The sequence below is a fragment of the Erpetoichthys calabaricus genome, chromosome 2, assembly GCF_900747795.2.
Source record: "Erpetoichthys calabaricus chromosome 2, fErpCal1.3, whole genome shotgun sequence".
Lineage (NCBI taxonomy): Eukaryota > Metazoa > Chordata > Cladistia > Polypteriformes > Polypteridae > Erpetoichthys > Erpetoichthys calabaricus.
The window spans coordinates 178,514,402-178,540,083 of record NC_041395.2 but is presented as its reverse complement, the minus strand read 5'-3'; the positions used below and the strand labels follow the sequence as shown (position 1 = coordinate 178,540,083).

Genomic DNA, 25,682 nt, shown 5'->3' with positions numbered 1-25,682 from the left:
AGCTTTAATGGGGTCTTCTAGCATCTGAAACTCCTTGTACAGGTCTGTTTCTGCAGCACTACATGCTGAAACATTCAGACTGACACTGAAGCTAAGGCCAACATGGTTCTCAAGTACTTTCTAAAATACAATTTTTTGACAGTCCCACATTACAGCTATATTTTCCCATCTCTACTCTGATAATGATGTACCTAATTCAAACTTTTTAATAATTTATTGTATTTTCAAGACTAGTCCAGGTTGCTCAATTTATCCTATTAACTTTGATTTGTATGTCTCTTTACTATTTCATGTTTAAGTATTTTATTTTGTTTTAACTGAATTGCTTCAGTACTCACTTTACCATGATGAATGTTATATAAAAAAAAGTGAAACTCAGCAATACCACTGTCAGCCACAGTAAGCTTGGTTTGTCATAAGTTTTATTAGGTTATAACAGAGTTTAGTAAATCAGGTATTCAGATGTCATTTATTTATTTACTGATTGTTTGATTTTCCTGCAAAACTAATTATTCACAATACAATGGAATTACATTACATTTCTTATTTTATTTTCCATTTGCAGATAATAATAAACTGTTTACATATAAATCTAAACAAACACAATTGGGAGTATAAAGGTGAAAAGCGAAGCCTAGGCACTGAAAGCATGGACAACAGTAAGCACACACTCAAGCTACAGGTTAAGATGACAATATTCATTTTAAATTAAATTCAACAAGAAAAATTAAACTGTTGCATTAAGTACAAATCACTAATTTCTGGTACTTAACATTTTAACATTGTGAAAGCCTTTTTTCTTTAACAGAAGTCAAGCAAACAAGTCTTTAATAACTTCCTATGAAAACCTTAAATCTTCCATCTGAAAAACAGTAACAACTCTAAGGGATTAATGCAATATGCTTCACAGACAACACCTGCTACATCCTTTGGTGCAATGAGTGGGTCTTGCATGACAACAGCTGTCATGATTTAATACTTTGGCAATGCTGCAGTCTTCCAAGCAGCAATACGATTTACAGTATAAGGCAATTTAAACCTTGCTATATACTGAAGTAATATGGTATGAAATTTCGTCTGACTTACTTTACTTGTACACTGGTAGAATGATACACTGTCATTTATATATTTAGATACTCTAACAGTTAACAGTTTTATTTTGTATTCATTTATTTATGTATTTAATTGCTTAATCCTAATCACGATTACAAAAGTGCTTGTGCCTATTCTGTCTGCAATAGGTACAAGATGAGAAAAACCTCTTAGCTGGAACAAAAGTTTTAATTGTTGGGCCAAAGCACACAATGCTGTAATAATTGAAATTCTCCAAATGACCTAATATATCCCTGGATTATAAATACTGGATAGAAATAAATGTCAATTCCAGTTTTCTACCTTCATCTAAGGGAAATACATATTTAACACATTAACATTTCTGATGTGTTCACGGTTTTGTCCATTAATGCAACTTTTTAAGATTAAAAAACAGTTAATGTCGAGCCTGGTCTTGATTAGTGCAAAATGTATGGTACCTTACACCCAACAGAATTACTATATTGATGACAAGGGGCCTAAAAAAAAGATCTTCAATTTGGAAAAAAGAAATAATATTAAGTGATGAAGAAAGAAGGCGAAGAAGAAAGTATCTAGAATGCACATCTGTAAAGAAATCATATTTATTCAGTGCTTCTCGAATGAGAATAAAAGGTAACAACAATCTCAAATATGAATTGTTAATTCATAGAATCTATTTTAAAAAGTCACTTTTTGTTGAACTCTAAGATTCACAGATGCACCAGGATGTTGACAGAGTAATAAATGAACGACAAATAAGTAGTTCCATGATTTCAGGGCATACCAGAACAATTTATAATTTCTCTAATCTAAAAGATGAGCATAAAGAAAAAATCACGGCATTAAAACAGGGCATTTCAGAAAAAACAGAGACAGAAAAAAGTTTAAAAAATACAATAAACTCTGCATGGAAAATAAACTTCATAAAGAATTAAGGTGTCAGAGCAGTACATAAAACAACTTTTAAAATTACATAATGTACTGTTATATGCACTGTCATGAAAATTATGACATTTTCCTTTTCTATTCTTAATTCCACAAGTCCTATTCCCCCCCCCCCCCCCCACACACACACACACTATTAATACAGTAGTTTAAGTCTGCTATGTGAAAGATGAACAAGAAAGTAGGTCTCCCTCACAAAGCCAACTCTCCCAAAGACTTCAAATGATTTTTTCCAAGTATCAAAACAGTAAGGTGCAGCATTATAAATAAGGACTTTTACATACAAGTACATGCCCCTTTTAATTTGTTATAAACTGTAATGTTACAACATACAGATGTTTTATCTGAATATAGTTCTAAGAACTATAGCAAGTTTGATAAAAAGAAATACATACATACTCACAAATGGACAAATAACTCTGAAACAAAATAAATATTTTAGTAGGTGCTAATGATAGGCCCTGGAAGGCTAATTAATTACACTTATAAACAAACTGAATATAATGTAAATTGAAAAGTATAAAAGTGAAAATATTCTTCAAGAACAGATTATGCGTTTAGATAACAAATTCATTTTTAGTGGTTTTCACAACTCAAAGAGTTGGAGGTGTGCATCTGAAATCCATTAATGAAATAACAAAAACAATTCCAAAACTTAGCACACTCTAATTGTGAAAGATTTTAAGAGTGATAATCAATTATAAGAGACAAAAATATTTTTAACTACAACATCCAACATATTGAGGACTTCAGATTTCAAAGCCCACTCTGTGTAATGTTCAGTGTGGGAAAATACATATACAGAGTTATTATACAGACAGTGAAACCAAGACTGCATTGAAAATTGTACCAAAGACAATTTATCCTGTTCAGTACAGACTGCAGGCAGAGTACAGTTAAAGTTAATTTTTAAAACTTTGGATCATCTATACTTAATTTCACTTGTTTACTTTTTATTCATAAGCATACATTATTTAAATAAACATGATTCTATGCCACATAAGTCCTTCTTGAAGCAGGAAGCATCAAGGAATGTTCACTGGAATGAGAGTTGAGAAGAAACCAGGAAGAGACTTTGATTTCTGCTTCAGCGTCTACTCACTGGTCGTCCTGCTCCCAAAGGTCTGTCTCCTGAGCGACCAATGGCACTAGTAGACATTACTTCCTCCAGAAAACTGTAACAAGAAAATTCACAATGAAAGCTATACTCTACTCATAACAAGATTTTACTTGAAAAATGTATAAAAAAAAATCTAGGCAAACTTCCATACAGAGCAGAGGTCTAGTGCAAAAGTTTAATCCAATGTATTTCTGACTATAACACCTGAAATTTCAGGACACTTTTTCTTGTATACTTTAATAATGTGGACAGGCCTTAATGTCTATATCACTCCTAGCAAGTAGATTTGAAAATTAAACAAGAAAGAAAAGGAACAGCGACTTCATTGGCATTTCGATTCATGTAATCTTTAACAAGCAACATTTTAAATAATAAGGGTATGTAAAAAAATAAATAAGAGCGAAATGTTAAAAGAGATAATCAACTACAAAAAACATTTTCCTCCGTGATAAAATCATAACAAAAAGCTTCTAAAATTTGTAAAATGAATATAGAATATATGTGAGTGTATATATATATATATATATATATATATATATATATATATATATATTATATAGATGTTTCAGATGATAATATCAATGTCATTAAATAGAAGTATGGGCATTAAAAATAGTGAGAAAAGCGCTATATAAATGCAAAGAATTATTACTATTATTAAATAGCAAAACCATATGATATAAATAAATCATGCCATTAAGCATATTATTTACTTTTAAAGTATCCATAATTGTAATGCTTCTGACCTTTGAAATTAAAGGTTGAAGACTAATAAAGCCAGCAGTAGTGCTGGGCGGTATGACCAAAATTCTATATCACGGTATTTTTCAAAATTATACCGGCTTCACTGTATTCAATGGTATTTTTTTTCCATGCATGAGGGAATGTTAACCACATTTTCCACTGCAATTATTGCAGTAGACTGGCTAAGAATAACCTATAACACAGTCATGAGAACTATACATTGTACAAAAAAACATTTTAATGTGCACAAAAGTATTAATAGAGGTTTGCACGGCCCTATAAAGTGATAGCTTTCAAGGGGGTGGCACTAATGATGAGAAGGAATCACATTGCATGACAGTTGCAGTCAAAACATAGAACCTATTTATTGAAAAATATTTGCAAACAACAACTTTCAAACATCCAAAAACGCATTTTAGTAAAATATCCAGAGGTGCTTGTCAAAAGTTGTATTGTACTAAACATGTCTTAGAAAAGGAATAAACTAAATATTTTTTGTAAACTAACTACACTTTCTGTTAATGTTAACAATCTCTATCCACTGACACGTTAAAGTGACTTTTTAAACAACTTTACCATCATTAAACTGCATAATATTTTAACTAATAAATAATAACAATAAAATAAATAATAGTGCAACTTCCAGTAATAATATTATTACTATTAAGCCCAGGTGCATTACATAGTATTCACCAAATGAAAATAAAAATAAAATAAAACAAGTGCAACTTGGTGATGACATCTTTACCAACTGAACCATCATTAAGGCAAATTGCATTAATATGGACCTTGCTAAGCTAAGCTATATACATAAATAATAAAACTGCAACTTGCATTTATAATGCTATTTGTGGTATAGCGGGTCCGCGGCTTCAGAAACAAATATGGACAGTTTTTAAATCCAATTTGCCGTGTCCGTCTCCGTGGGTGCGATTACACGATTGAAGGGAGTTAATAAGGTGATTGGGTCGAGTCGCACCTGTGGCGTATGATTAAGACGCTGCGCCCACGGAGACGTATATTTATTGCCCGGGAGGATGGGGAAAGGAAAAAAGAAAAGACAGAACAGGAGGTGGTTAAAGAAGGGAAAAGGCAATCATGGGAGACGATCCAGACACCAGGAAGGAGAAGGCAGCACGAGCTGGAGCTCCGTGAGCGAGTGCAGGCAGAGGTGCTCTAGGGGCTGGTTTACCCCACTGACTAAGCGTGTAGAGTGGGGAAAGCAAAATGTAAGACCTCCCAATGGATCTGAGGAGCGACTGAGTGAGCGCAAAGGAAGACGGTAGGTGTGCCAACCTCAGACGGTCTGGCTGCGCAGTGTGGTGGCAGCCAAGACAGGGGTCGGCAGAAAGGAGTTCATGCTGCAGAGGCTCCGCCAGCAACACCAGTGATGGGTGAGCTGGGGAGACAGAAGGTGGTGGGCTGCAATCGAGTGAGGAGAGAGAGACTGCATTTTAACCTCTATTTTAACGGATTTATTTATTATGGATTTTATCCCGACGTCAAACTGGTTTTATGGATTTGCTATTTATTTGGGTACTGCATTTTTTGAACACTGCACAATGGACACTTTTGGTTTTACTTTTCACTGTTTTTAACAAAAGCACTTGAGCACTTTCCACCATGCCCTGGCTTCAATGAGATTTGTCAGCTCATCTTGGTCATAACTATTGACAGTGTTGGTTCAACAGACTCTCATGTGGGAAGAGGGAGTCTGTAGGGGACCGGCATCGTCACACTATTACACAGTACCCAGGTACATTACACAGTATTGAAAAAGAAATAAAACAAGTACAACTTGGCTTGCAGTATTATCCAGTAGTATAGAAACAGTATTGATACATGTGAACATAATGGTCCACATCCAGCCTTTTAAAACCAAAGTATCTCTAGACAACAGACACGGCTCTTTTTTTCAGCACAAGTTCTTCTGTGTCATCATGTTCAACTTTATCATCTGCTACAGCTTCAGTTTTGGAATGTTGTCTGCCCATTTTCACCGCTTAATACCTCCACTAACGCATGTACTCCGTTGAATGCGTGTTTAGCGATGCAGCAGTGAAAAAGGTCATTCCCCCCCAAACAGTTTCCTGCTGCACCACGTTCTTAACGTTGTTTAGGCTATTTAAACTCGTGTTGCGGTATAAGAAAAATCCATATAATAACAAAAATAAAAAAATTATTTTAGGTATGAAGCGGTATACCGCCCAGCACTAGCCAGCAGTGTTGTCTATGTGAGACTAAGAGACACTAAAGATGCAGTCCCAACTGGTTGGTTCCCATTGCTCGAAAGTCACAATGAAAGACAAATTTTATTTCCTCATAGTTGCATTTTACCAATTATAAGCCAAGTCTTATTACAATACTATTTTTGGGATGTGAAAACGGGAATGAAAACAATACAGTACAAAAACTACACATGAAATCATTTAATTGAAACAAACATTAAAAGAGGTTCATGTTTCATATTTACCAGCTTGATGTCTTAAAAAAATAAAATATGAATTTGCATGTACAGTAAGAGCTTGCAGAGTAATGTAAAATTATTCTCTCTCTCTATATATTATATAGTGCATCCGGAAAGTATTCACAGCGCATCACTTTTTCCACATTTTATTATGTTACAGCCATATTCCAAAATGGATTAAATTCATTTTTTTCCTAAGAATTCTACACACAACACCCCATAATGACAACGTGAAAAAAGTTTCCATGAGATTTTTGAAAATTCATTAAAAATAAAAAAAATTGAGAAAACACATGTACATACAGTAAGTATTCACAGCCTTTGCTCAATACTTTGTCGATGCACCTTTGGCAGCAATTACAGCCTCAAGTCTTTTTGCACACTTTGTGCACAATTACTAGGCAAGTATTTTTACCATATCATCATTTTTATTTATGTATTCCGACTCTAAGCTGTATAAACTTGAATAAACTTTAAGCATATCAGGTGATGTGTATTTGTGTAATGAGGGAGGGTGTAGCCTAAGGAGATCAACATCCTATATCAAGGTGTGCATAATTATTAGGCAGCTTGTTTTCCTCAGGCAAAATGGGCCAATAAAGAGATTTAACCGACATTAAAAAGTCAAAAATTGTAAAAAGTTGTTCATGGGGATGCAGCACTCTTGAAATTGATAGTTCTGTGATCATGCCCCAATATCTGAGCAAACGTTTTGTTGCAAATAATCAACAGGGCCACAAGAAATGTGCTGGGGAAAAAAAAGATGCAAATTAACTGCCAAAGATTTGAGAAGAATCAAACATGAAGTTACCAGGAACCCATTACCCTCCAGTGCTGTCAAATTCCAGAACTGCAACCTATATGGAGTGCCCAGAAGTACAAGGTATTCAGTGCTCAGAGACATGGCCAAGGTAAGGAAGGCTATCAGTTCAGACTACAAAAAGACTGGACTGGCCAAATGTTCCATTCTAGCTTTATAAAGAAAACTAGAGGGGGGGGGGGGGGGGGGGGGGGGGGGGGGAGGGGAATTCTCATACACAGAACATTTCCATTTGTAGCATCAGATGTAGTATCGGACCCTGAAGGGAGATATGTGATGGTCATGGGCAACTTATATAACAGTAAAATGATTTTGATAAATGTTTATGCACCCAATATCGATGATAAGGAATTCATGCAAAATCTATTTGCATCCATTCCCAATGTGAACACTCATAAAATTATAATGGCTGGGGACTTTACTTGTGTTTTAAATCCACTCTTAGATAGGACTCCTGTGACAGGGGGGACGACATCTAATACTGCAAAGATAATTACACAGTTTTTAAATTATCACAACTTATCAGACCCCTGGAGGTTTCTTAACCCAAACTCAAGAACATATTCGTTCTACTCACCAGTGCATTATAGCTGCTCAAGAATTGATTATTTTTTTATAGATAATAATTTCCTGCCTACAATTAAATCATGCAAATACGACACAATTGTTATCTCTGACCATGCCCCTCTAGTCTTGGAGCTAAAATCATTAAGCCCCTCACACTCACCTCGGAGATGGCGCCTTAACCCTCTTCTATTGGCAGACGAGAACTGTACAGAATCTATATCCAAACAAATCAGCTTCTTCCTAGAGACAAACACGCCCACACAGGTTTCTGCAGGAATACTGTGGGAAAATCTAAAGGCCTCCTTAAAAGGGCAGATTATTTCATTTCTTTCCCACAGAAATAAATTAGAAACCAAGAAAGTGTCACAGCTAAGAAGCCAAATTACTAGAATAGATGAAGAACAAGCCAGGCGCCCAAGTAAAGCTCTCCACAGGAAAAGGCAGGCCCTGCATACAGAACTTAACATCTTAACAACTAAAGAAACTGAACAACTTATTTATAAGTCTAGACATCATTACTATGAACACGGAAAAAAAGCTAATAAGCTTTTAGCTCAAAAAATTCACAAACAAGAAGTTCACAATGCAATACCAGTAATCACCAACACGAATGGAGAAGAAATTATTGACCATAAAAATATAATGCACGCATTTAGAGATTATTATAAATCCTTATATTCTACTGAGCTCAAAGAAGACAACACACAATCTAATGCATTTCTGGATACATTACAGACACCACAAATAGATGCTTTAAGTGCTGAGGAACTGGATAAACCTCTGATGCTAACAGAATTACTAGATGCCATAAAGTCACTTTAAAGCGGGAAATCAGCAGGCCCTGATGGTTACCCTGTAGAATTTTATAAGACACTAGCAAAATACCCGCGCTTCGCAGCGGAGAAGTAGTATGTTAAAGAGGTTATGTAAACATATATATACATATACATATATACATATATATACATATCTAAATATACACATATCTTTGGTTTCCTCCCACAGTCCAAAGCCATGCAGGTTAGGTGCATTGGTGATTCTAAATTGTCTCTGGTGTGTGGGTGTGTGCGCCCTGCGGTGGGCTGGCACCTTGCCCGGGGTTTGTTTCCTGCCTTGTGCCCTGTGTTGGCAGGGATTGGCTCATGTATTTAGGATATAGCGGGTTGGATAATGGATGGATGGACATTTGTATGCATAGCCCCATTTGCCCGTTTTCGTTTTTTTTTCATTCTTCAGTAATATTTCAGCAAACCCGGAGCTTGTCAGTTCAAATCCTGGTACTGACACCACTGTGTGACCCTGAGGAAGTCACTTCACCTGCCTGTGCTGCAAAAAACCAAAGTAATGTAACAAATTGTACCTCAGATGTTGCAAGTTGCTGGAATAAAGGCATAAGTCAAATAGATGAATATGTATTATACACATAGGAACTATTCATTTATTTTCAGTTAAGTCATCTGCAGCAAACCTTTATAAATGAGGGTTTCTCCTTTTTAGATAGTGCAAACTGTTTCTTCTTCATTGAGGTTTTCTCTTGGAGAGCTTTTTTCATTTCATTGAAAAGTAAAGCAGCAGCTGCCAAAATATGTAGCTTTCTCATTAATTTTTCAACATTGTGTAAAATAACTTTATAAAGTAACATAAAAGGTTTAAATACTCGTTATCCTTTTACACTAAAATATTACTAAAGAGATACAAAAAAAGTAAAATGCATATGTTGTTTTTCTTTAAGGAGATTAAATATTACTGAAGAAAAAAAAAACAAAAAACTAAAACAGCCAAATGGGGCTATGCATACGAACTTAAAAGGTTTAAATAAAACAAATATATACCTTTTATTTTTACTTCCTTAACTTGTGGAGGGTGTATCTTGTAGCAAAGCCCTAAGTTTTTTCATGAAAGCCCGTTTCAGTCATTAAGTCTTAAAAAGAGGTGTAAAGATATTGACAATAAGCTATGCAAACCCACCAAGACATGAAATCGTTTAAATCAAGGCGCGAGTCGAAAAACACCATCTGATACTATTAGTTAACGATTAACACATTTCTATATGTAGTGTAAGCATACAATACAACTGATAATATGTTGCGCTTATTTATCTGGTGTACCGACATTTTTGCGCGTTTAACGGCTGAAATCTAACGTGGTTTGAGCCCTTCAGAATGAAAACAGTTAGCATTTACCTTTTTAATAAAAAGCGAGCTTTTAAGCCTGAGAAATCACTCCGTAAATGCACACGTTTAATTCTTGATCACTTCAAACAACTGAACTATCCAGAACACTTCAGGCATACATCCAGCATTCAAACTATGTATAAAAAGCACAACTGTTAAAGGAATTCAGCATTTCTTAATTGAAAATGTTCCTTTAATCCTCAACATGTCTCAATGAGTCGTTCTGATGGTTTTACTTGACATTTTGATATTCTGGTTAATTGTGTTTGCAGTTGAGATGTTCTTTCCTGATTTATACTTGTTTTCTCGTTAATATTTGTTTCGCTGGTGTTAGTGTTCTGATTAGAGGTTATTGGTTCTTTGATGTCTTGACGGTTTCTTCTTAGAACAGCTCCTATTACACAATTCCGTCACATACTGGTCTATTGTTTCTCTGCTTTTCTGGAAACATGTAAAAAAAACTTGTGCCGCTCAAACGTCACATTGCGCTTTGGGTTGCAATACGTTTCGAATTTTTCAACTATTTTGTTCAATTTCATATTGTCTCCATCTTCTTCAAACTGAAAATTGTTATACACCTCTAGCGCCTCTTCACCAATTACATGTAGAAGCATAGACGCTTTAATTTTTTCACTTTTCCTATCTGCTTCAATCGCAGTAAGATACAACTCGAATCTCTGTTTAAATCTTTTCCCATTTTCAGCTACATTTCCCTTTAACTGGAGATTTGGTGGGGGCTGTAATCCTAACATATTTTTTTTCTCTTTTGCTAGAACGTCTTAGCGCTTTCTGATCACGTTTTCGGGTTACTAACAGACACGTGACTCGTTCAAAAGCTGAACCTCTTCTTCACATTCCTCTTCCAATCCGCCACTTCTGACACCATGTAGTGATCTTGTTAGGTTCGTAGTTTAATCAATACACAGGATTGAAAGATATAATAACTTTTTAATAGACAGACTTTAGAGACATTTACTGTACAAGTTACTAATCGTTCTTTAGTTCACGCCCATTCTCCTACTTGCATCGGCATTCACAGGCATTACTAATCATTCTGTAAGTATCCCTTAATAGACCTTACTAATCAACTATCATTACAAAATCCAACGTGGTTTGTGCCCTTCAGAATTAAAACAGTTAGCATTTACCTTACGCAATTCCATCACATACTGGTCTATTGTTTGTCCGCTTTTCTGGAAACATGTAAAAAAACTTGTGCCGCTCAAACGTCACATTGCGCTTTGGGTTGCAATACGTTTCGAATTTTTCAACTATTTTGTTCAATTTCATATTGTCTCCATTTTCTTCAAACTGAAAATTGTTATACACCTCTAGCGCCTCTTCACCAATTACATGTAGAAGCATAGACGCTTTAATTTTTTCACTTTTCCTATCTGCTTCAATCGCAGCAAGATACAACTCGAATCTCTGTTTAAATCTTTTCCAATTTTCAGCTACATTTCCCTTTAACTGGAAATTTGGTGGGGGCTGTAATCCTAACATATTTTTTTTTCTCTTTTCCTAGAACGTCTTAGTGCTTTCTGATCACGTTTTCGGGTTACTAACAGACACGCGACTCGTTCAAAAGCTGAACCTCTTCTTCACATTCCTCTTCCAATCCGACACTTCTGGCACCATGTAGTGATCTTGTTAGGTTCGTAGTTTAATCAATACACAGGATTGAAAGATGTAATAACTTTTTAATAGACAGACTTTAGAGACATTTACTGTACAAGTTACTAATCGTTCTTTAGTTCACGCCCATTCTCCTACTTGCATCGGCATTCACAGGCATTACTAATCATTCTGTAAGTATCCCTTAATAGACCTTACTAATCAACTATCATTACAAAATCCAACGTGGTTTGTGCCCTTCAGAATGAAAACAGTTAGCATTTACCTTTTTAATAAAAGGCGAGCTTTTAAGCCTGAGAAATCAATGCACACGTTTAATTGCACATGTGTTAATATGCATGCTTACACAGTATTAAAAGACACTCAAAAATTAACGTCATTTACCTTTGTTCTCGCTTTTGATAAAAGGCGAGCTTTTAAGCCTGAGAAATCACCCCGTAAATGCACATGTTTAATTGCACGTTTTAATATGTATGCTTACACAGTATTAAAAGACACTCAAAAATTAACGTCATTTACCTTCGTTCCCGCGTTTGACTCGTGCTGTAAATCTCTTCCTTGTTTTTTAGTTCAAGTGATTACGTAGGAGGTGTGATGACGCAATATGTGACTCCGCCTCCTCCATTAGAGTATATGGACAAAAAACAAGTTCCAGTTATGACCATTACACGTAGAATTTCGAAATGAAACCTGCCTAACTTTTGTAAGTAAGCTGTAAGGAAAGGCCAAATTTCAGCCTTCCACCTACACGGGAAGTTGGAGACTTAGTGATGAGTCAGTCAGTCAGTCAGTCAGTCAGTGACTCAGTCAGTGCTTTGCCTTTTATTAATTAGTATAGATTCTCCACTCAGCTAGCTCCCCTCTTATTGGCAACATTTACAGAAGCTAGAGACAACCAAATACTACCTCAAACATTTCGTCAAGCATTAATCACCGTCTTTCCTAAACAAAATAAGGACTTGTTACAATGTGCATCATACAGACCAATTTCACTCCTGAATAATGATGTTAAGATACTCTCAAAAATTATAGCTAGAAGGATGGAGAAAGTGCTGCCCTCGGTAATATCACAGGATCAAACTGGATTTATTAAAGGCCGACATCTATCTTCCAATCTCCGACGCTTGTTTAATATTATATATTCACCAGCAAAATCAAACACCCCAGAGATATTACTATCATTAGATGCAAAAAAAAGCATTTGATATGATTGAATGGAACTACCTTTTCACTGCATTGGAGAAATTTGGTTTTGGCCCGAATATTTTTGCATGGATCAAACTACTGTATACCAATCCAGAAGCTTCAGTCTGTATTAATAACATTTGCTCAGACTACTTTAAGCTAGAATGTGGTACCAGACAAGGATGTCCCTTGTTGCCACTGCTGTTTGCAATCGCCACTGAACCACTGGTGGTTCACTGCCGAAATTCTTATCAGATAAAGCGGATTGTCAGAGAAGGACTGGAACAGAAAATTTCTCTATATGCAGATGATATGGTTTTATATACATCAGACCCAGAAAACACTGTCTCTGCAGTTTTAACAGCACTAACAGAATTTCAAAAGATATCTGGTCTTAAAATTAATCTGAATAAAAGTATACTCTTTCCAGTGAATTCACAAGCATACAATATTAGACTGGACACCCTACCATTTACCATAGCAGATCAGTTTAAATATGTAGGGGTAAATATCACAAGTAAACATAAAGCTCTTTATCAACAAAATTTTGCCATCTGTATGGAAAAAATTAAGCAAGAGTTGAATAGATGGTCAACCCTTCATCTCACTCTAGCTGGAAGAATTAACGTTGTTAAGATTAATATCCTTCCTAAACTTCTTTTTTTATTTCAAAACATTCCAATATATATCAATAAATCTTTTTTAAACAGTTAGATTCAACAATAACCTCATTCATTTGGAACTCAAAACACCCACGTATCAGAAGAGAGACCCTACAAAGACTTCAGGCAGAAGGTGACATGGCTTTACCTAATTTTCAGTTTTATTACTGGGCAGCAAACATACAAGCCATAAAAACCTGGACACAAATAAATGAACATACACAGGCTTGGTCCGCAATAGAAGTAAAATTCTGTAGTACTTCTTTATACTCCCTGCTCTGCTCTCCAATAAATGCAAGTTATCGCAAATATACTAATAACCCAATTGTGCTTTACTCACTCAGAATATGGAACCAAATTAGAAAGCATTTTAAGATGGAAAATCTTTTATCGGTGGCACCTCTGCAAGAGAACCACCTCTTTCAACCCTCACAAACATATCCAGTTTTTAATACCTGGAAAAGTTTTGGGATTAAAATGCTCAGAGATCTTTATATTGACAACATATTTACATCTTTTGAACAATTACGTTCAAAATTCATCCTCCCAGCTACACATTTCTTTCACTATCTTCAAATTAGAAATTTTGTTAAACAGAAATTGCCCGATTTCCCCCACCTCACACCCCCCACAATGCTGGAAAAAATACTGCTCAATTCCGAGGAATTAAACACCATTTCCACATTATATAAAATTCTATTAGAGTTCCTACCTTTCAAAGATCCAAGAGGACATTGGGAAGAAGATCTCTTAATTAATATATCAGAAAAGGAGTGGAAGGTAGCAAAGCAGAGAATTCACTCGAGCTCCATATGCGCAAAGCATGGAATTATTCAACTAAAAATTATATATCAAGCTCATCTGTCTCGCTTAAAACTGTCCAAAATGTTTCCAGGGCAAGATCCAACCTGCGAACGCTGCAACCAAGCTCCTGCCTCACTGAGTCACATGTTCTGGGCCTGCACCAAACTAACATCATTTTGGACCAACATATTTAAGTGCCTTTCAGACAGCCTTGGTATCACAATCCCTCCTAACCCATTAACAGCTGTGTTCGGTGTTCTTCCAGACGGACTTGAAGTGGAGAAGGACAAGCAAACGGTGATTGCATTCACTACACTTTTGGCACGTAGACTTATTCTGTTAAACTGGAAGAATCCTAACTCTCCTCTGATAAGTCAATGGGAAACCAATGTTTTATATTATTTGAAATTGGAAAAAATCAAATTCTCAGTTAGAGGATCTGTACAAATTTTTTTCAAAACATGGCAGGATCTAATCAATATTATTTTAGAATAAGAGAAATAACTATTACCGCATTGAATTCCCTTCTCCATCTCTTATTTACATATATATTTATTTCTCCATTGCTTTTGTTTATTGCTACCTTATTAAAAAGCCCTAACCAATTCTCCTTTGGCTAAGCTCTCCTTCTCAGGGGTGGGGTTTGATTTGTCTTCAATTTTGTTTGGTTATAAATTGATCTATTTTTATGGAATGATCACAATAAAAATTAATAAATAATAATAATAATAAAAAAAAAATTCCAGAACTGCAACCTATATGGAGTGCCCAGAAGTACAAGGTATTCAGTGCTCAGAGACATGGCCAAGGTAAGGAAGGCAGAAACCTAACCACCACTGAACACGTCAAGACTGGGCCAAGGAGTATCTGAAGACAGATTTTCAAAGGTTTTATGGACTGAGGAGATGAGAGTGACTCTTGACGGAGCAGATGGATGGGCCCATGGCTGGATCAGTAACGGGCACAGAGCTCCACTTCGACTCAGACACCAGTAAGATGAAGGTGGGGTACTGGTATGGTCTGGTATTATTAAAGATGAGCTAGTTAGACCTTTTCAGGTTTAAGATGGACTCAAAATCATCTCCCAAACCTACTGCCAGTTTTTAGAAGACAAAGGCACTTTATTCAAGCAGTGGTAAAAGAAAAAGTCTGCATCTTTCAAGAAGACCATGATTTTTATGCAGGACAATGCTCCATCACATGCATCGAAGTACTCCACTGCATGGCTAGCCAGTAAATGCCTTAACACTGGAATTACCAGAGTCTACAAAAACACTCGTAGATCCGGCCCACCTTAAAACCGTTCTCACCTCTCCGCCAGCGTCTTTTGTCTTCTAAATTTGCCGATTAAGACGAGCAGCAAGCAGCTGGCTATTCCATCCCCCACTGTCGCAGAACGTTCACTAAGTTTTTCCAGCTCAACGAACCACACGCTGTGGCACAGTGTAAAGAGGCTTCGCTTCTGACGCTGACGTCCGAGGTTTGATCCCCGAGAGGGGTGCAGTGGAGTGTGTACGCCTGATGAGCCCAAATAAGGGTGAAACACGTGTCGCGTACTCTTTGCATTATTTGACAGTAAACTATGTAACATTCTATGATTTGCTTCTCATAACCATGGCAGATGTTTGCAGACTGGCAGACCAACCACATGTGTTACGTGGTAGGTAACCACCCATACAATCAGATTGAGATTCAGACTACGAATGCTATGAATATATATATGTATATATGTATATATATATATATATATATATATATATATATATATATGTATATATATATATATATATATATATATATATATATATATATAATCCAACGTCTGTATGTAAGTCTGTCCGCTTTTCACGAGAGAACTACTTAACGAATTTAGATAATTTTTTTTTCTATAATTTTCCTGAACATTCTGGTTCATTTTGCAACTTCTCTCATTGCGCTATGTATCAATAGTTCGTTTGCGGTACTGATTTATTTGCGCAAATCTGAGAGACATGCAGTGGGCATAGGGGAGGAGGGCGGGGTCCTCCTCACTCACATGCCAGCCTCGGAGTGTTCCTTACTTCCACTTAGCTAGAGAATGAGAGAACTACTTAACAGATTTAGAAAGGGTTTTTTTTCTACAATTTGCCTGTACATTCCTGTTGATTTTGCTACTTCTCTCATTGTGCTAAGAATCATTGTTTACTTACAGGAGCAATATACTCGCGCTAATCCAAGACAAATGCTGCGGGAAAGAGGGGAGGGGGAAGCGTGATGTCAGGAGTAGGGAGCCGCAGGGGATGGCTGGTGTGTGTGTGTGTTTGTGTGTATGTATGTATGTATATATATATGGCAGGATAAGACTACTAAAAAGCCATTACCAGCAAGAATTTGCTTCTAATTAATAAAGTGGTTGGGCTGAAAATTGTGGTCCTGGGTGAGCTCATTGTCTTGCTTTTCAAGTTTGTTTGGCTGCTGGTAAATATTAAATTATCATCAACAGTTTTTTTTGGTCATTTTCAGGGTGTACCCAGGTTTTCTGGCTGCCCCCCAATTTTCTTTCTCCACCTTCTATGGTCCTTTGGGGTAAGACCCACTCTTTTTCTATCATACAACACCACCTACAACCATATCTCCCATTGTTCTCACCGATCCCCACCTTCATCTTCACCCAATCATCTTCTGTCTTTGGCTCGACATGCCCAAACCACCTTAGTCCATTTCTTCTTAGCACACCTACGGTCTCTACTGTCTTTCTCTAAATCTGTGACACTCTAAAAATATACTTTATCATTCTTGTCACTGGCAGAATTTTGTCAACTCACTTCTCACACTGGCTATTACTGCTATGTCTGCATCTCCATGTGCACTCAACATTTCACCTAAGTAGCAGCACTTCCCTATGGGCTGTATACTATCATCAGGATGGTGCTAAAGTACGACTTATTAAAGACGGATGTCTTTCCAGATGCCAGCTTTCTTTTTATCAACTTTTACAACACAGTAGAGGGATAGTGACCTTATTCTAACCACAGGTCATAGAGTTGATCTGAATGTTAATAATTAAGTCAATTAAAATTAAAGTAAAAGAAGTATATTTCATTAGCAGCAGCAATTGATTACTAATTAAGAAATTAACCAGAACAAGCCAATCTGCTGAGGATCTGAGTTTGACACCCAAACTTTACACCAACCTAAAAGATGAAAGGTATTTTAGTATGAGATTATGTATTGAAAAAATATCACAGAAAAATGCGTGACTGTCCCATACAAGAATGAAAAGAACTGACTTCAGTCACACAATACTGGCTAATAAAACATTTATTGTAACCAAATCCTGCCTAGTTGCTCAGTGAGGTCAACAGAGTGGGCCATCTGATCCTCTGCCAGCATACAGCGCTTGTGTGTGTGAAAACAACAATCCTACATGGACTGTCAATGTAAAAACGGTATTGCAGTACACAGGCTGGGGTCATGAAGGCAGTGATTATGTATAGAGATAGTCTGGTAAAACAAAGGAGACATATGTAAGAGTGTAATAAGGTTTGATTCCAGGGGGTCTGCGGCAAATGAATAGTGAAGCAAATACAAATGCTCAACATCTTCAAAACATTATTTAATCTTCCTCTTCCCTTACTATTTGATACTAGAGATTAAAGCAGAGTCAACTGTAACAGAAAATCCACTTTATGTCAGCAACTCACATAATCCAGTAATGCTATATGCACAAACTGTGACTTTCAAGGCTGATCCAGTTCTCCACTTACACTGACCAAAAATCACTTATTCTGAAGTTGCTTGGCAATTTCAGAGCTCTATACTATCTACAAGTGAGACACACAGGCAAATGAGATCAACAAATCAGCAGTAAATGTTAGCATTTTAACTTTGAGAGTAACTATATGGAATAATCCACCTTGATAGCTAAATTGTGACTGCATTCAAGCAAGCAATGATTCATTTTTTATTTGCAGTGTCAATGCTTAGAAATGTGGTGTTAAATGGTGCTGCACCAAGCAACCTGCCAGAGATCAGAATCAGTGGAGTATTGGCTCCTCAAGTGCAATCAATGACTGACTTATTGTATAAGTCGCTGTTATTTTGATTGTTTTATGAGGAAAACAGCATGTGCTCAGGTGACCACTGTTTCAATCTGGCAGTCTTTACCTGTAAATGAATTGTGGGGCCTGTTACGCATGAATTACAGTAGAGTCTTGCTTATCCGACATAAACGGGCCGGCAGAACGTTGGATAAGCGAAAATGTCGGATTAATGGGAGGGGTTAAGAAAAAGCCTATTAAACGTCAAACTGTGTTATAATTTTAGACATTACGAACCTAATAATCATGTTTTACAACAAAACAACACAAAAAATGAGCTGAAAAAATGAACTTAGTTACAGTTCAGTCCTGTGATGATTTAAAGAAATTTTTGATCGTACTCTGCTTTCCTGACTAGTGCCGTTTCTTCGCTGCCAAGTCTCGCCATCTTTGCAGCATCATTATGTCAATTCCTGTAGCTTCTTCTTGTTGCTCAATGTATTTAAATTGCAGTTTCTAGAGCCTTAACTCCGTCACTCATATAGTCAACATCCATACGAGCGTATACTGTTTACTACAGCATTGTGACTGCGTGTGTGTGTGTGTTTGTGCTGTGACGTGTGAGTCCCCGTCTTGCACCCGAAAACACGAAGCTGAGTCTCAGTACTTTAACACCACCAGCTTTATTCAGCTTGATACAGCAACAGCGCGGTTATTTATTGTAGCGGGATCTTCCACTCTCCTATACGCAGACACAGCAGTCAGGCAGGGCCGTGGCCAAGTAATACTGTGCCCTGCGCATTTATATTGTTCCTTGTATCACCCATCAACGGCAGGCGCTTATAGCTTATCCGCGATCTTTTTGGATTGGCTTTTACGGCGAACTGCTACAGCGCTAGGAGACTGTGATTGGTTTGGGATGCTCTTCCATGTGTTGTCCCGTTGGGTGGAATCCCACAAGAGTTTAGAAACTCACTCACACCAGCCATGATTCTTTTCAAAGGTAAAGTGCAGGTTAATTTGTTTTATGTATTTTTACTTTATATTTTGTATTAATCATTTTTATATGAATAGTTTTGGGTTGTGGAATGAATCATCTGAGTTTCCATTATTTCTTTTGGGAAATTCGCTTTGATATACCAGTGCTTTGGACTGCGAGCACGTTTCTGGAAAGAATTAAGCTCGCAATCCGAGGTTCCACTGTAATTAGCTGCGGTAGAGTCGGGAGCAACAAAAAATAGACAACGCTCATGCTCGCAACTTGCAGTTCTTGTTGCTGATTGATGCGTTTTTTTTTGCGGTGGGAGGTCGGATAATATGGAATGTCGGATAAGCGAGACTCTACTGTATATACATATATACACACACACACACACACACACACACACACACACACACATATATATATATAATCTTTTTGCATGACCTTTGGAAGTCAGAGTGCTTAAGGCCCAATGAAGTAGGTTCTCTTCTGGCAGTAATGGGATTTAAAACAGCAATCTTTCAGATATTTCTTATTTTCAGAGTAACCACTCTTCCATTTTGATAGCTACTGCACTGCACACATGCACTGCTATTCTTCTGTGAGTGTCCTTTTGAGTCTTGAGATTATGACAGGTTTTTCCATTGAGGTTTACGCACATATGCCACTATATGAGGCTGTTTCCAGTCTAGGACCACAAAATTACAATTTCTAAGAAGGAAAAAAATGCAATGGAAATGGCAAATTCAAAAATGGGCCACATATATTGTGATTACTTTTCATAAAAATGTAAAATGAAATTTTTACAGGTGTAGCGAAAAATAGATCAATCCATTCATGTTCTGAATTCACAAGAAGTCAATACCAACACCAGCACCACCACTAGCACCATCAAGCACTAGGCATGAATCAATCCTGGATGTCATACCAGTACATCACAGAACATACTCACATATAAGCCAATTCAGGGGCACTATTCAACTAAGCATGTATGTTTTTGAGAAGTGACAGGAAATTGGAGAATACAGAGAAAATGTGCAAAATCCATAATGATTCAGATCTTGTCTACTGTCTGTGTCATTAAAGTTATGAGACAGTAGTACAAAGCACTGAATCACTGACCAACTTTGAAAGCCTTTATCAACTTCATATTTAACATAAACACTGAATTGTGGGACCTTATATACATCAGTTGTGCCTTTCTAAATGATGCCCAATCCATTCAGTTTGCCACAGGTGGACTACAAACAAGTTTAGACACATCAAGGATAATTAAAGGAAACTAGATACACCTCACTAAAACTAAAACTGTTACAGCAAAGGGTCTGAATGCTTATATGAATGAGAGGTTTCAGTTTTTGATTTTTAACAAATTTGCAAGCTTTCCTGAACACTTTCTTGCTTTGTCAATATGGGTTATTGAAGTGAAGACTAAAGAGCAAAAAATTTAAATGCATTAATTTAAAATTACATCTACAACATAATAAAGTGTGTAGAAATTAATGGGGTCTGAATACTTTATGAATACACTGTATGTATTCAGAACAATACACAATACAGTGGTGTGAAAAACTATTTGCCCCCTTCCTGATTTCTTATTCTTTTGCATGTTTGTCACACAAAATGTTTCTGATCATCAAACACATTTAACCATTAGTCAAATATAACACAAGTAAACACAAAATGCAGTTTTTAAATGATGGTTTTTATTATTTAGGGAGAAAAAAAAATCCAAACCTACATGGCCCTGTGTGAAAAAGTAATTGCCCCCTTGTTAAAAAATAACCTAACTGTGGTGTATCACACCTGAGTTCAATTTCCGTAGCCACCCCCAGGCCTGATTACTGCCACACCTGTTTCAGTCAAGAAATCACTTAAATAGGAGCTGCCTGACACAGAGAAGTAGACCAAAAGCACCTCAAAAGCTAGACATCATGCCAAGATCCAAAGAAATTCAGGAACAAATGAGAACAGAAGTAATTGAGATCTATCAGTCTGGTAAAGGTTATAAAGCCATTTCTAAAGCTTTGGGACTCCAGCGAACCACAGTGAGAGCCATTATCCACAAATGGCAAAAACATGGAACAGTGGTGAACCTTCCCAGGAGTGGCCGGCCGACCAAAATTACCCCAAGAGCGCAGCGACGACTCATCCGAGAGGTCACAAAAGACCCCAGGACAACGTCTAAAGAACTGCAGGCCTCACTTGCCTCAATTAAGGTCAGTGTTCACAACTCCACCATAAGAAAGAGACTGGGCAAAAACAACCTGCATGGCAGATTTCCAAGACGCAAACCACTGTTAAGCAAAAAGAACATTAGGGCTCGTCTCAATTTTGCTAAGAAACATCTCAATGATTGCCAAGACTTTTGGGAAAAATACCTTGTGGACTGATGAGTCAAAAGTTGAACTTGTTTGGAAGGCAAATGTCCCGTTACATCTGGCGTAAAAGGAACACAGCATTTCAGAAAGAGAACATCATACCAACAGTAAAATATGGTGGTGGTAGTGTGATGGTCTGGGGTTGTTTTGCTGCTTCAGGACCTGGAAGGCTTGCTGTGATAGATGGAACCATGAATTCTACTGTCTACCAAAAAATCCTGAAGGAGAATGTCCGGCCATCTGTTCGTCAACTCAAGCTGAAGCGATCTTGGGTGCTGCAACAGGACAATGACCCAAAACACACCAGCAAATCCACCTCTGAATGGCTGAAGAAAAACAAAATGAAGACTTTGGAGTGGCCTAGTCAAAGTCCTGACCTGAATCCAATTGAGATGCTATGGCATGACCTTAAAAAGGCGGTTCATGCTAGAAAACCCTCAAATAAAGCTGAATTACAACAATTTTGCAAAGATGAGTGGGCCAAAATTCCTCCAGAGCGCTGTAAAAGACTCATTACAAGTTATCGCAAACGCTTGATTGCAGTTATTGCTGCTAAGGGTGGCCCAACCAGTTATTAGGTTCAGGGGGCAATTACTTTTTCACACAGGGCCATGTAGGTTTGGATTTTTTTTTCTCCCTAAATAATAAAAACCACCATTTACAAACTGCATTTTGTGTTTACTTGTGTTTTATTTGACTAATGGTTAAATGTGTTTGATGATCAGAAACATTTTGTGTGACAAACATGCAAAAGAATAAGAAATCAGGAAGGGGGCAAATAGTTTTTCACACCACTGTAGCTATCAGTGATCAGGTAGTGGAAAGGTTGCATTTTTCTAGCTAAAGATACTAGATTTATTACAATTAATAAAACTGAACACAGTAACTAATTTTTAGAAATAACTTTTTGTGTTTATTTCTATGAGATACATACAAACGTACCCATTCTTGCATAGTTGACACAGGATAAATACATCTCTCCATTATAAAAAAAAAATCCTGGGAGGGAGACGAGACGAGACGTGATCTTCTCGGAAGACAATGTCACATCCCGCGAGAGACATTTTAATGTCACGTGAAGACAATTTGACGTCCCGCGAGACAAGGCAGTGAGACAACATTTAAAACAAGTTCAAGGACACCTAACCAAGCAGCTGTTGGAATGCTTTTGGCAGACAGACATCATGTGCTCCCAGCTCTTAAAACGACAAGTGACAAGCAGAACATGCAGCTATCCAGCAGCAGCAGCAGGAAGCCAGCAGATGATCCGACCGCGTCTCCTTAGCGGGCGTTCAGCCCCAACCCCAACCCCCCCGATCAACATCCCCCCTACCCCTCCACCCCTTTCACAACGCGAGCGTCAGAGATGCAAAGTGGCAAAAGGACAGCTGCTGTACAGGCTTTCAAATGATCGACGCAAAGACTTTATTTTTCTTCACATGTGGGGCATGTCTTCCCCGTGAACCCCACAGGCACAAAACAGTCCAAATAAGCTCACAAAACACTTCCTTCTGGAACCACCATTCCTCCCATCTAGCTTCGTCCTCCACCTCCCAACTGTGACTCCTGAGTTGTGGTTACTGGCCCTTTTTATAGCGCACTCAGAAGTGCTCCAGGTGCTTAATCACCTGTTTCTGATTGCACTTCCGGGCAGGGCTGCAGAGTCATCCACGCCAGCTCAGGGACCAATGCAGCACCCCCTGGCAGCCACCCCAGATCCCAATATGGCTGTGGAGAACTCCATCTCCCATGGAGCCCTGCAGGAAACTAAGGCACCATCGTCAGCCAGGGAGGCTGCCACCAAGCGTCAAGGGGGAGTTACTGAGATGCCCATGGGTTGCTCCCCCGGAACATATGTAGAAGGGGCGTCCCGGCCGGGCATGGGACCCTGCTGCCCGCCCTATATATATATATATAAAATATTAAAAAATCCTGCGACAAGACTTTTTTTGAAAAGATTTTTTCAAGTCTTTGACATGAGATTGTTTCAAGTCATGCCCTCCTCTCAACCATATTCAAAAACGCACACGGTCCACTCACATCTCATTCATGTGAATGCTTTTGACAGATATTTCCTGCTCTCTCACGTTTTCCTCACTTTAAGTTCCCAATTAAAGGTGTATTATGTCCAAATCTTATTGCTGAATTTAATCCCAAAGGGATATCAACATCCATCCATCCTCTTCTGCGAGGTCGGGTCGCGGGGGCAGCAGCTTGAGCAGAGATGCCCAGATTTCCCTCTCCCCGGCCACTTCTTCTAGCTCTTCCGGGAGAATCCCAAGGCGTTCCCAGGCCAGCCGAGAGACATAGTCCCTCCAGCGTATCCTGGGTCTCCCCCGGGGCCTCCTCCTGTTCAGACGTGCCCGGAACACCTCACCAGGGAGGCGTCCAGGAGGCATCCTGATGAGATGCCCGAGCCACCTCATCTGACTCCTCTCGATGCGGAGGAGCAGCGGCTCTACTCTGAGCCCCTCCCGGATGACTGAACTTCTCACCCTATTTTTAAGGGAAAGCCCAGACACCCTGCGGAGGAAACTCATTTCAACTGCTTGTATTCACGATCCTGTTCTTTCGGTCACTACCCATAGCTCATGACCATAGGTGAGGGTAGGAACATAGAACGACTGGTAAATTGAGAGCTTCGCCTTGTGGCTCAGCTCCTTTTTTGCCACGACAGACCGATGCAGAGCCCACATTACTGCGGATGCCACACCGATCCGCCTGTCGATCTCATGCTACATTCTTCCCTCACTCGTGAACAAGACCCCGAGATACTTGAACTCCTCCACTTGGGGCAGGATCTCGCTCCCAACCCTGAGAGGGCACTCCACCCTTTTTCCGGCTGAGGACCATGGTCTCGGATTTGGAGGTGCTGATTCCCATCCCAGCCGCTTCACACTCGGCTGCGAACCGATCCAGAGAGAGCTGAAGATCACGGCCTGATGAAGCAAACAGGACAACATTATCTGCAAAAAGCAGTGACCCAATCTTGAGTCCACCAAATCGGACCCCCTCAATGCCCTGGCTGCGCCTAGAAATTCTGTCCATAAAAGTTATGAACAGAATCGGTGACAAAGGGCAGCCCTGGCGGAGTCCAACTCTCATTGAAAACAGGTTCGACTTACTGCCGGCAATGCGGACCAAGCTCTGGCACCGATCGTACACGGACCGAACAGCCCTTATCAGGGGGTCCAGTACCCCATACTCTCGGAGTACCCCCCACAGGATTCCCCGAGGGACACGGTCGAATGCCTTTTCCAAGTCCACAAAACACATGTAGACTGGTTGGGCAAACTCCCATGCACCCTCCAGGACCCTGCTAAGGGTGTAGAGCTGGTCCACTGTTCCGCGACCAGGACAAAAACCACACTGTCCCTCCTGAATCCAAGGCTCGACTATCTGACGAACCCTCCTCTCCAGGACCCCTGAATAGACTTTTCCAGGGAGGCTGAGGAGTGTGATCCCTCTGTAGTTGGAGCACACCCTCCGGTCCCCTTTCTTAAAGAGGGGGACCACCACCCCAGTCTGCCAATCCAGAGGCACTGTCCCTGATGTCCATGCGATGTTGCAGAGACGTGTCAACCAAGACAGTCCCACAATATCCAGAGCCTTGAGGAACTCCGGGCGTATCTCATTCACCCCCCGGGGTCCTGCCACCAAGGAGTTTTTTGAGCACCTCGGTGACCTCAGTCTCAGAGATGGGGCAGCCCACCTCTGAGTCCCCAGGCTCTGCTTCCTCATTGGAAGGCATGTTAGTGGGATTGAGGAGGTCTTCGAAGTACTCCCCCCACCGACCCACAACGTCCCGAGTCGAGGTCAGCAGCGCACCATCCCCACCATATACAGTGTTGACACTGGACTGCTTCCCCTTCCTGAGATGCCGGATGGTGGACCAGAATCTCCTCGAAGCCGTCCAAAAGTCGTTCTCCATGGCCTCCCCAAACTCCTCCCATGCCCGAGTTTTTGCCTCAGCAACCACCAAAGCCGCATTCCGCTTGGCCTGCCGGTACCTATCAGCTGTCTCCAGAGTCCCACAGGACAAAAGGGTCCTGTAGGACTCCTTCTTCAGCTTGACAGTATCCCTCACCGCCAGTGTCCACCAA

The 25,682-nt window shown here is 38.9% G+C and overlaps 1 protein-coding gene across 1 annotated transcript in view; it reads right to left on the bottom strand.

Annotated features, from left to right (window-relative positions):
• Positions 1-457: 457 nt before the first annotated feature.
• Positions 458-25,682, bottom strand: part of vps45 (vacuolar protein sorting 45 homolog) — a 218,032-nt gene continuing 192,807 nt past the window's right edge. Inside the window, exon 15 of the mRNA XM_051923650.1 lies at positions 458-3,194. Coding sequence (XP_051779610.1) covers positions 3,107-3,194 — 88 coding nt within the window. The 3' untranslated portion in view covers positions 458-3,106. The remainder of the gene's footprint in view (positions 3,195-25,682) is intronic.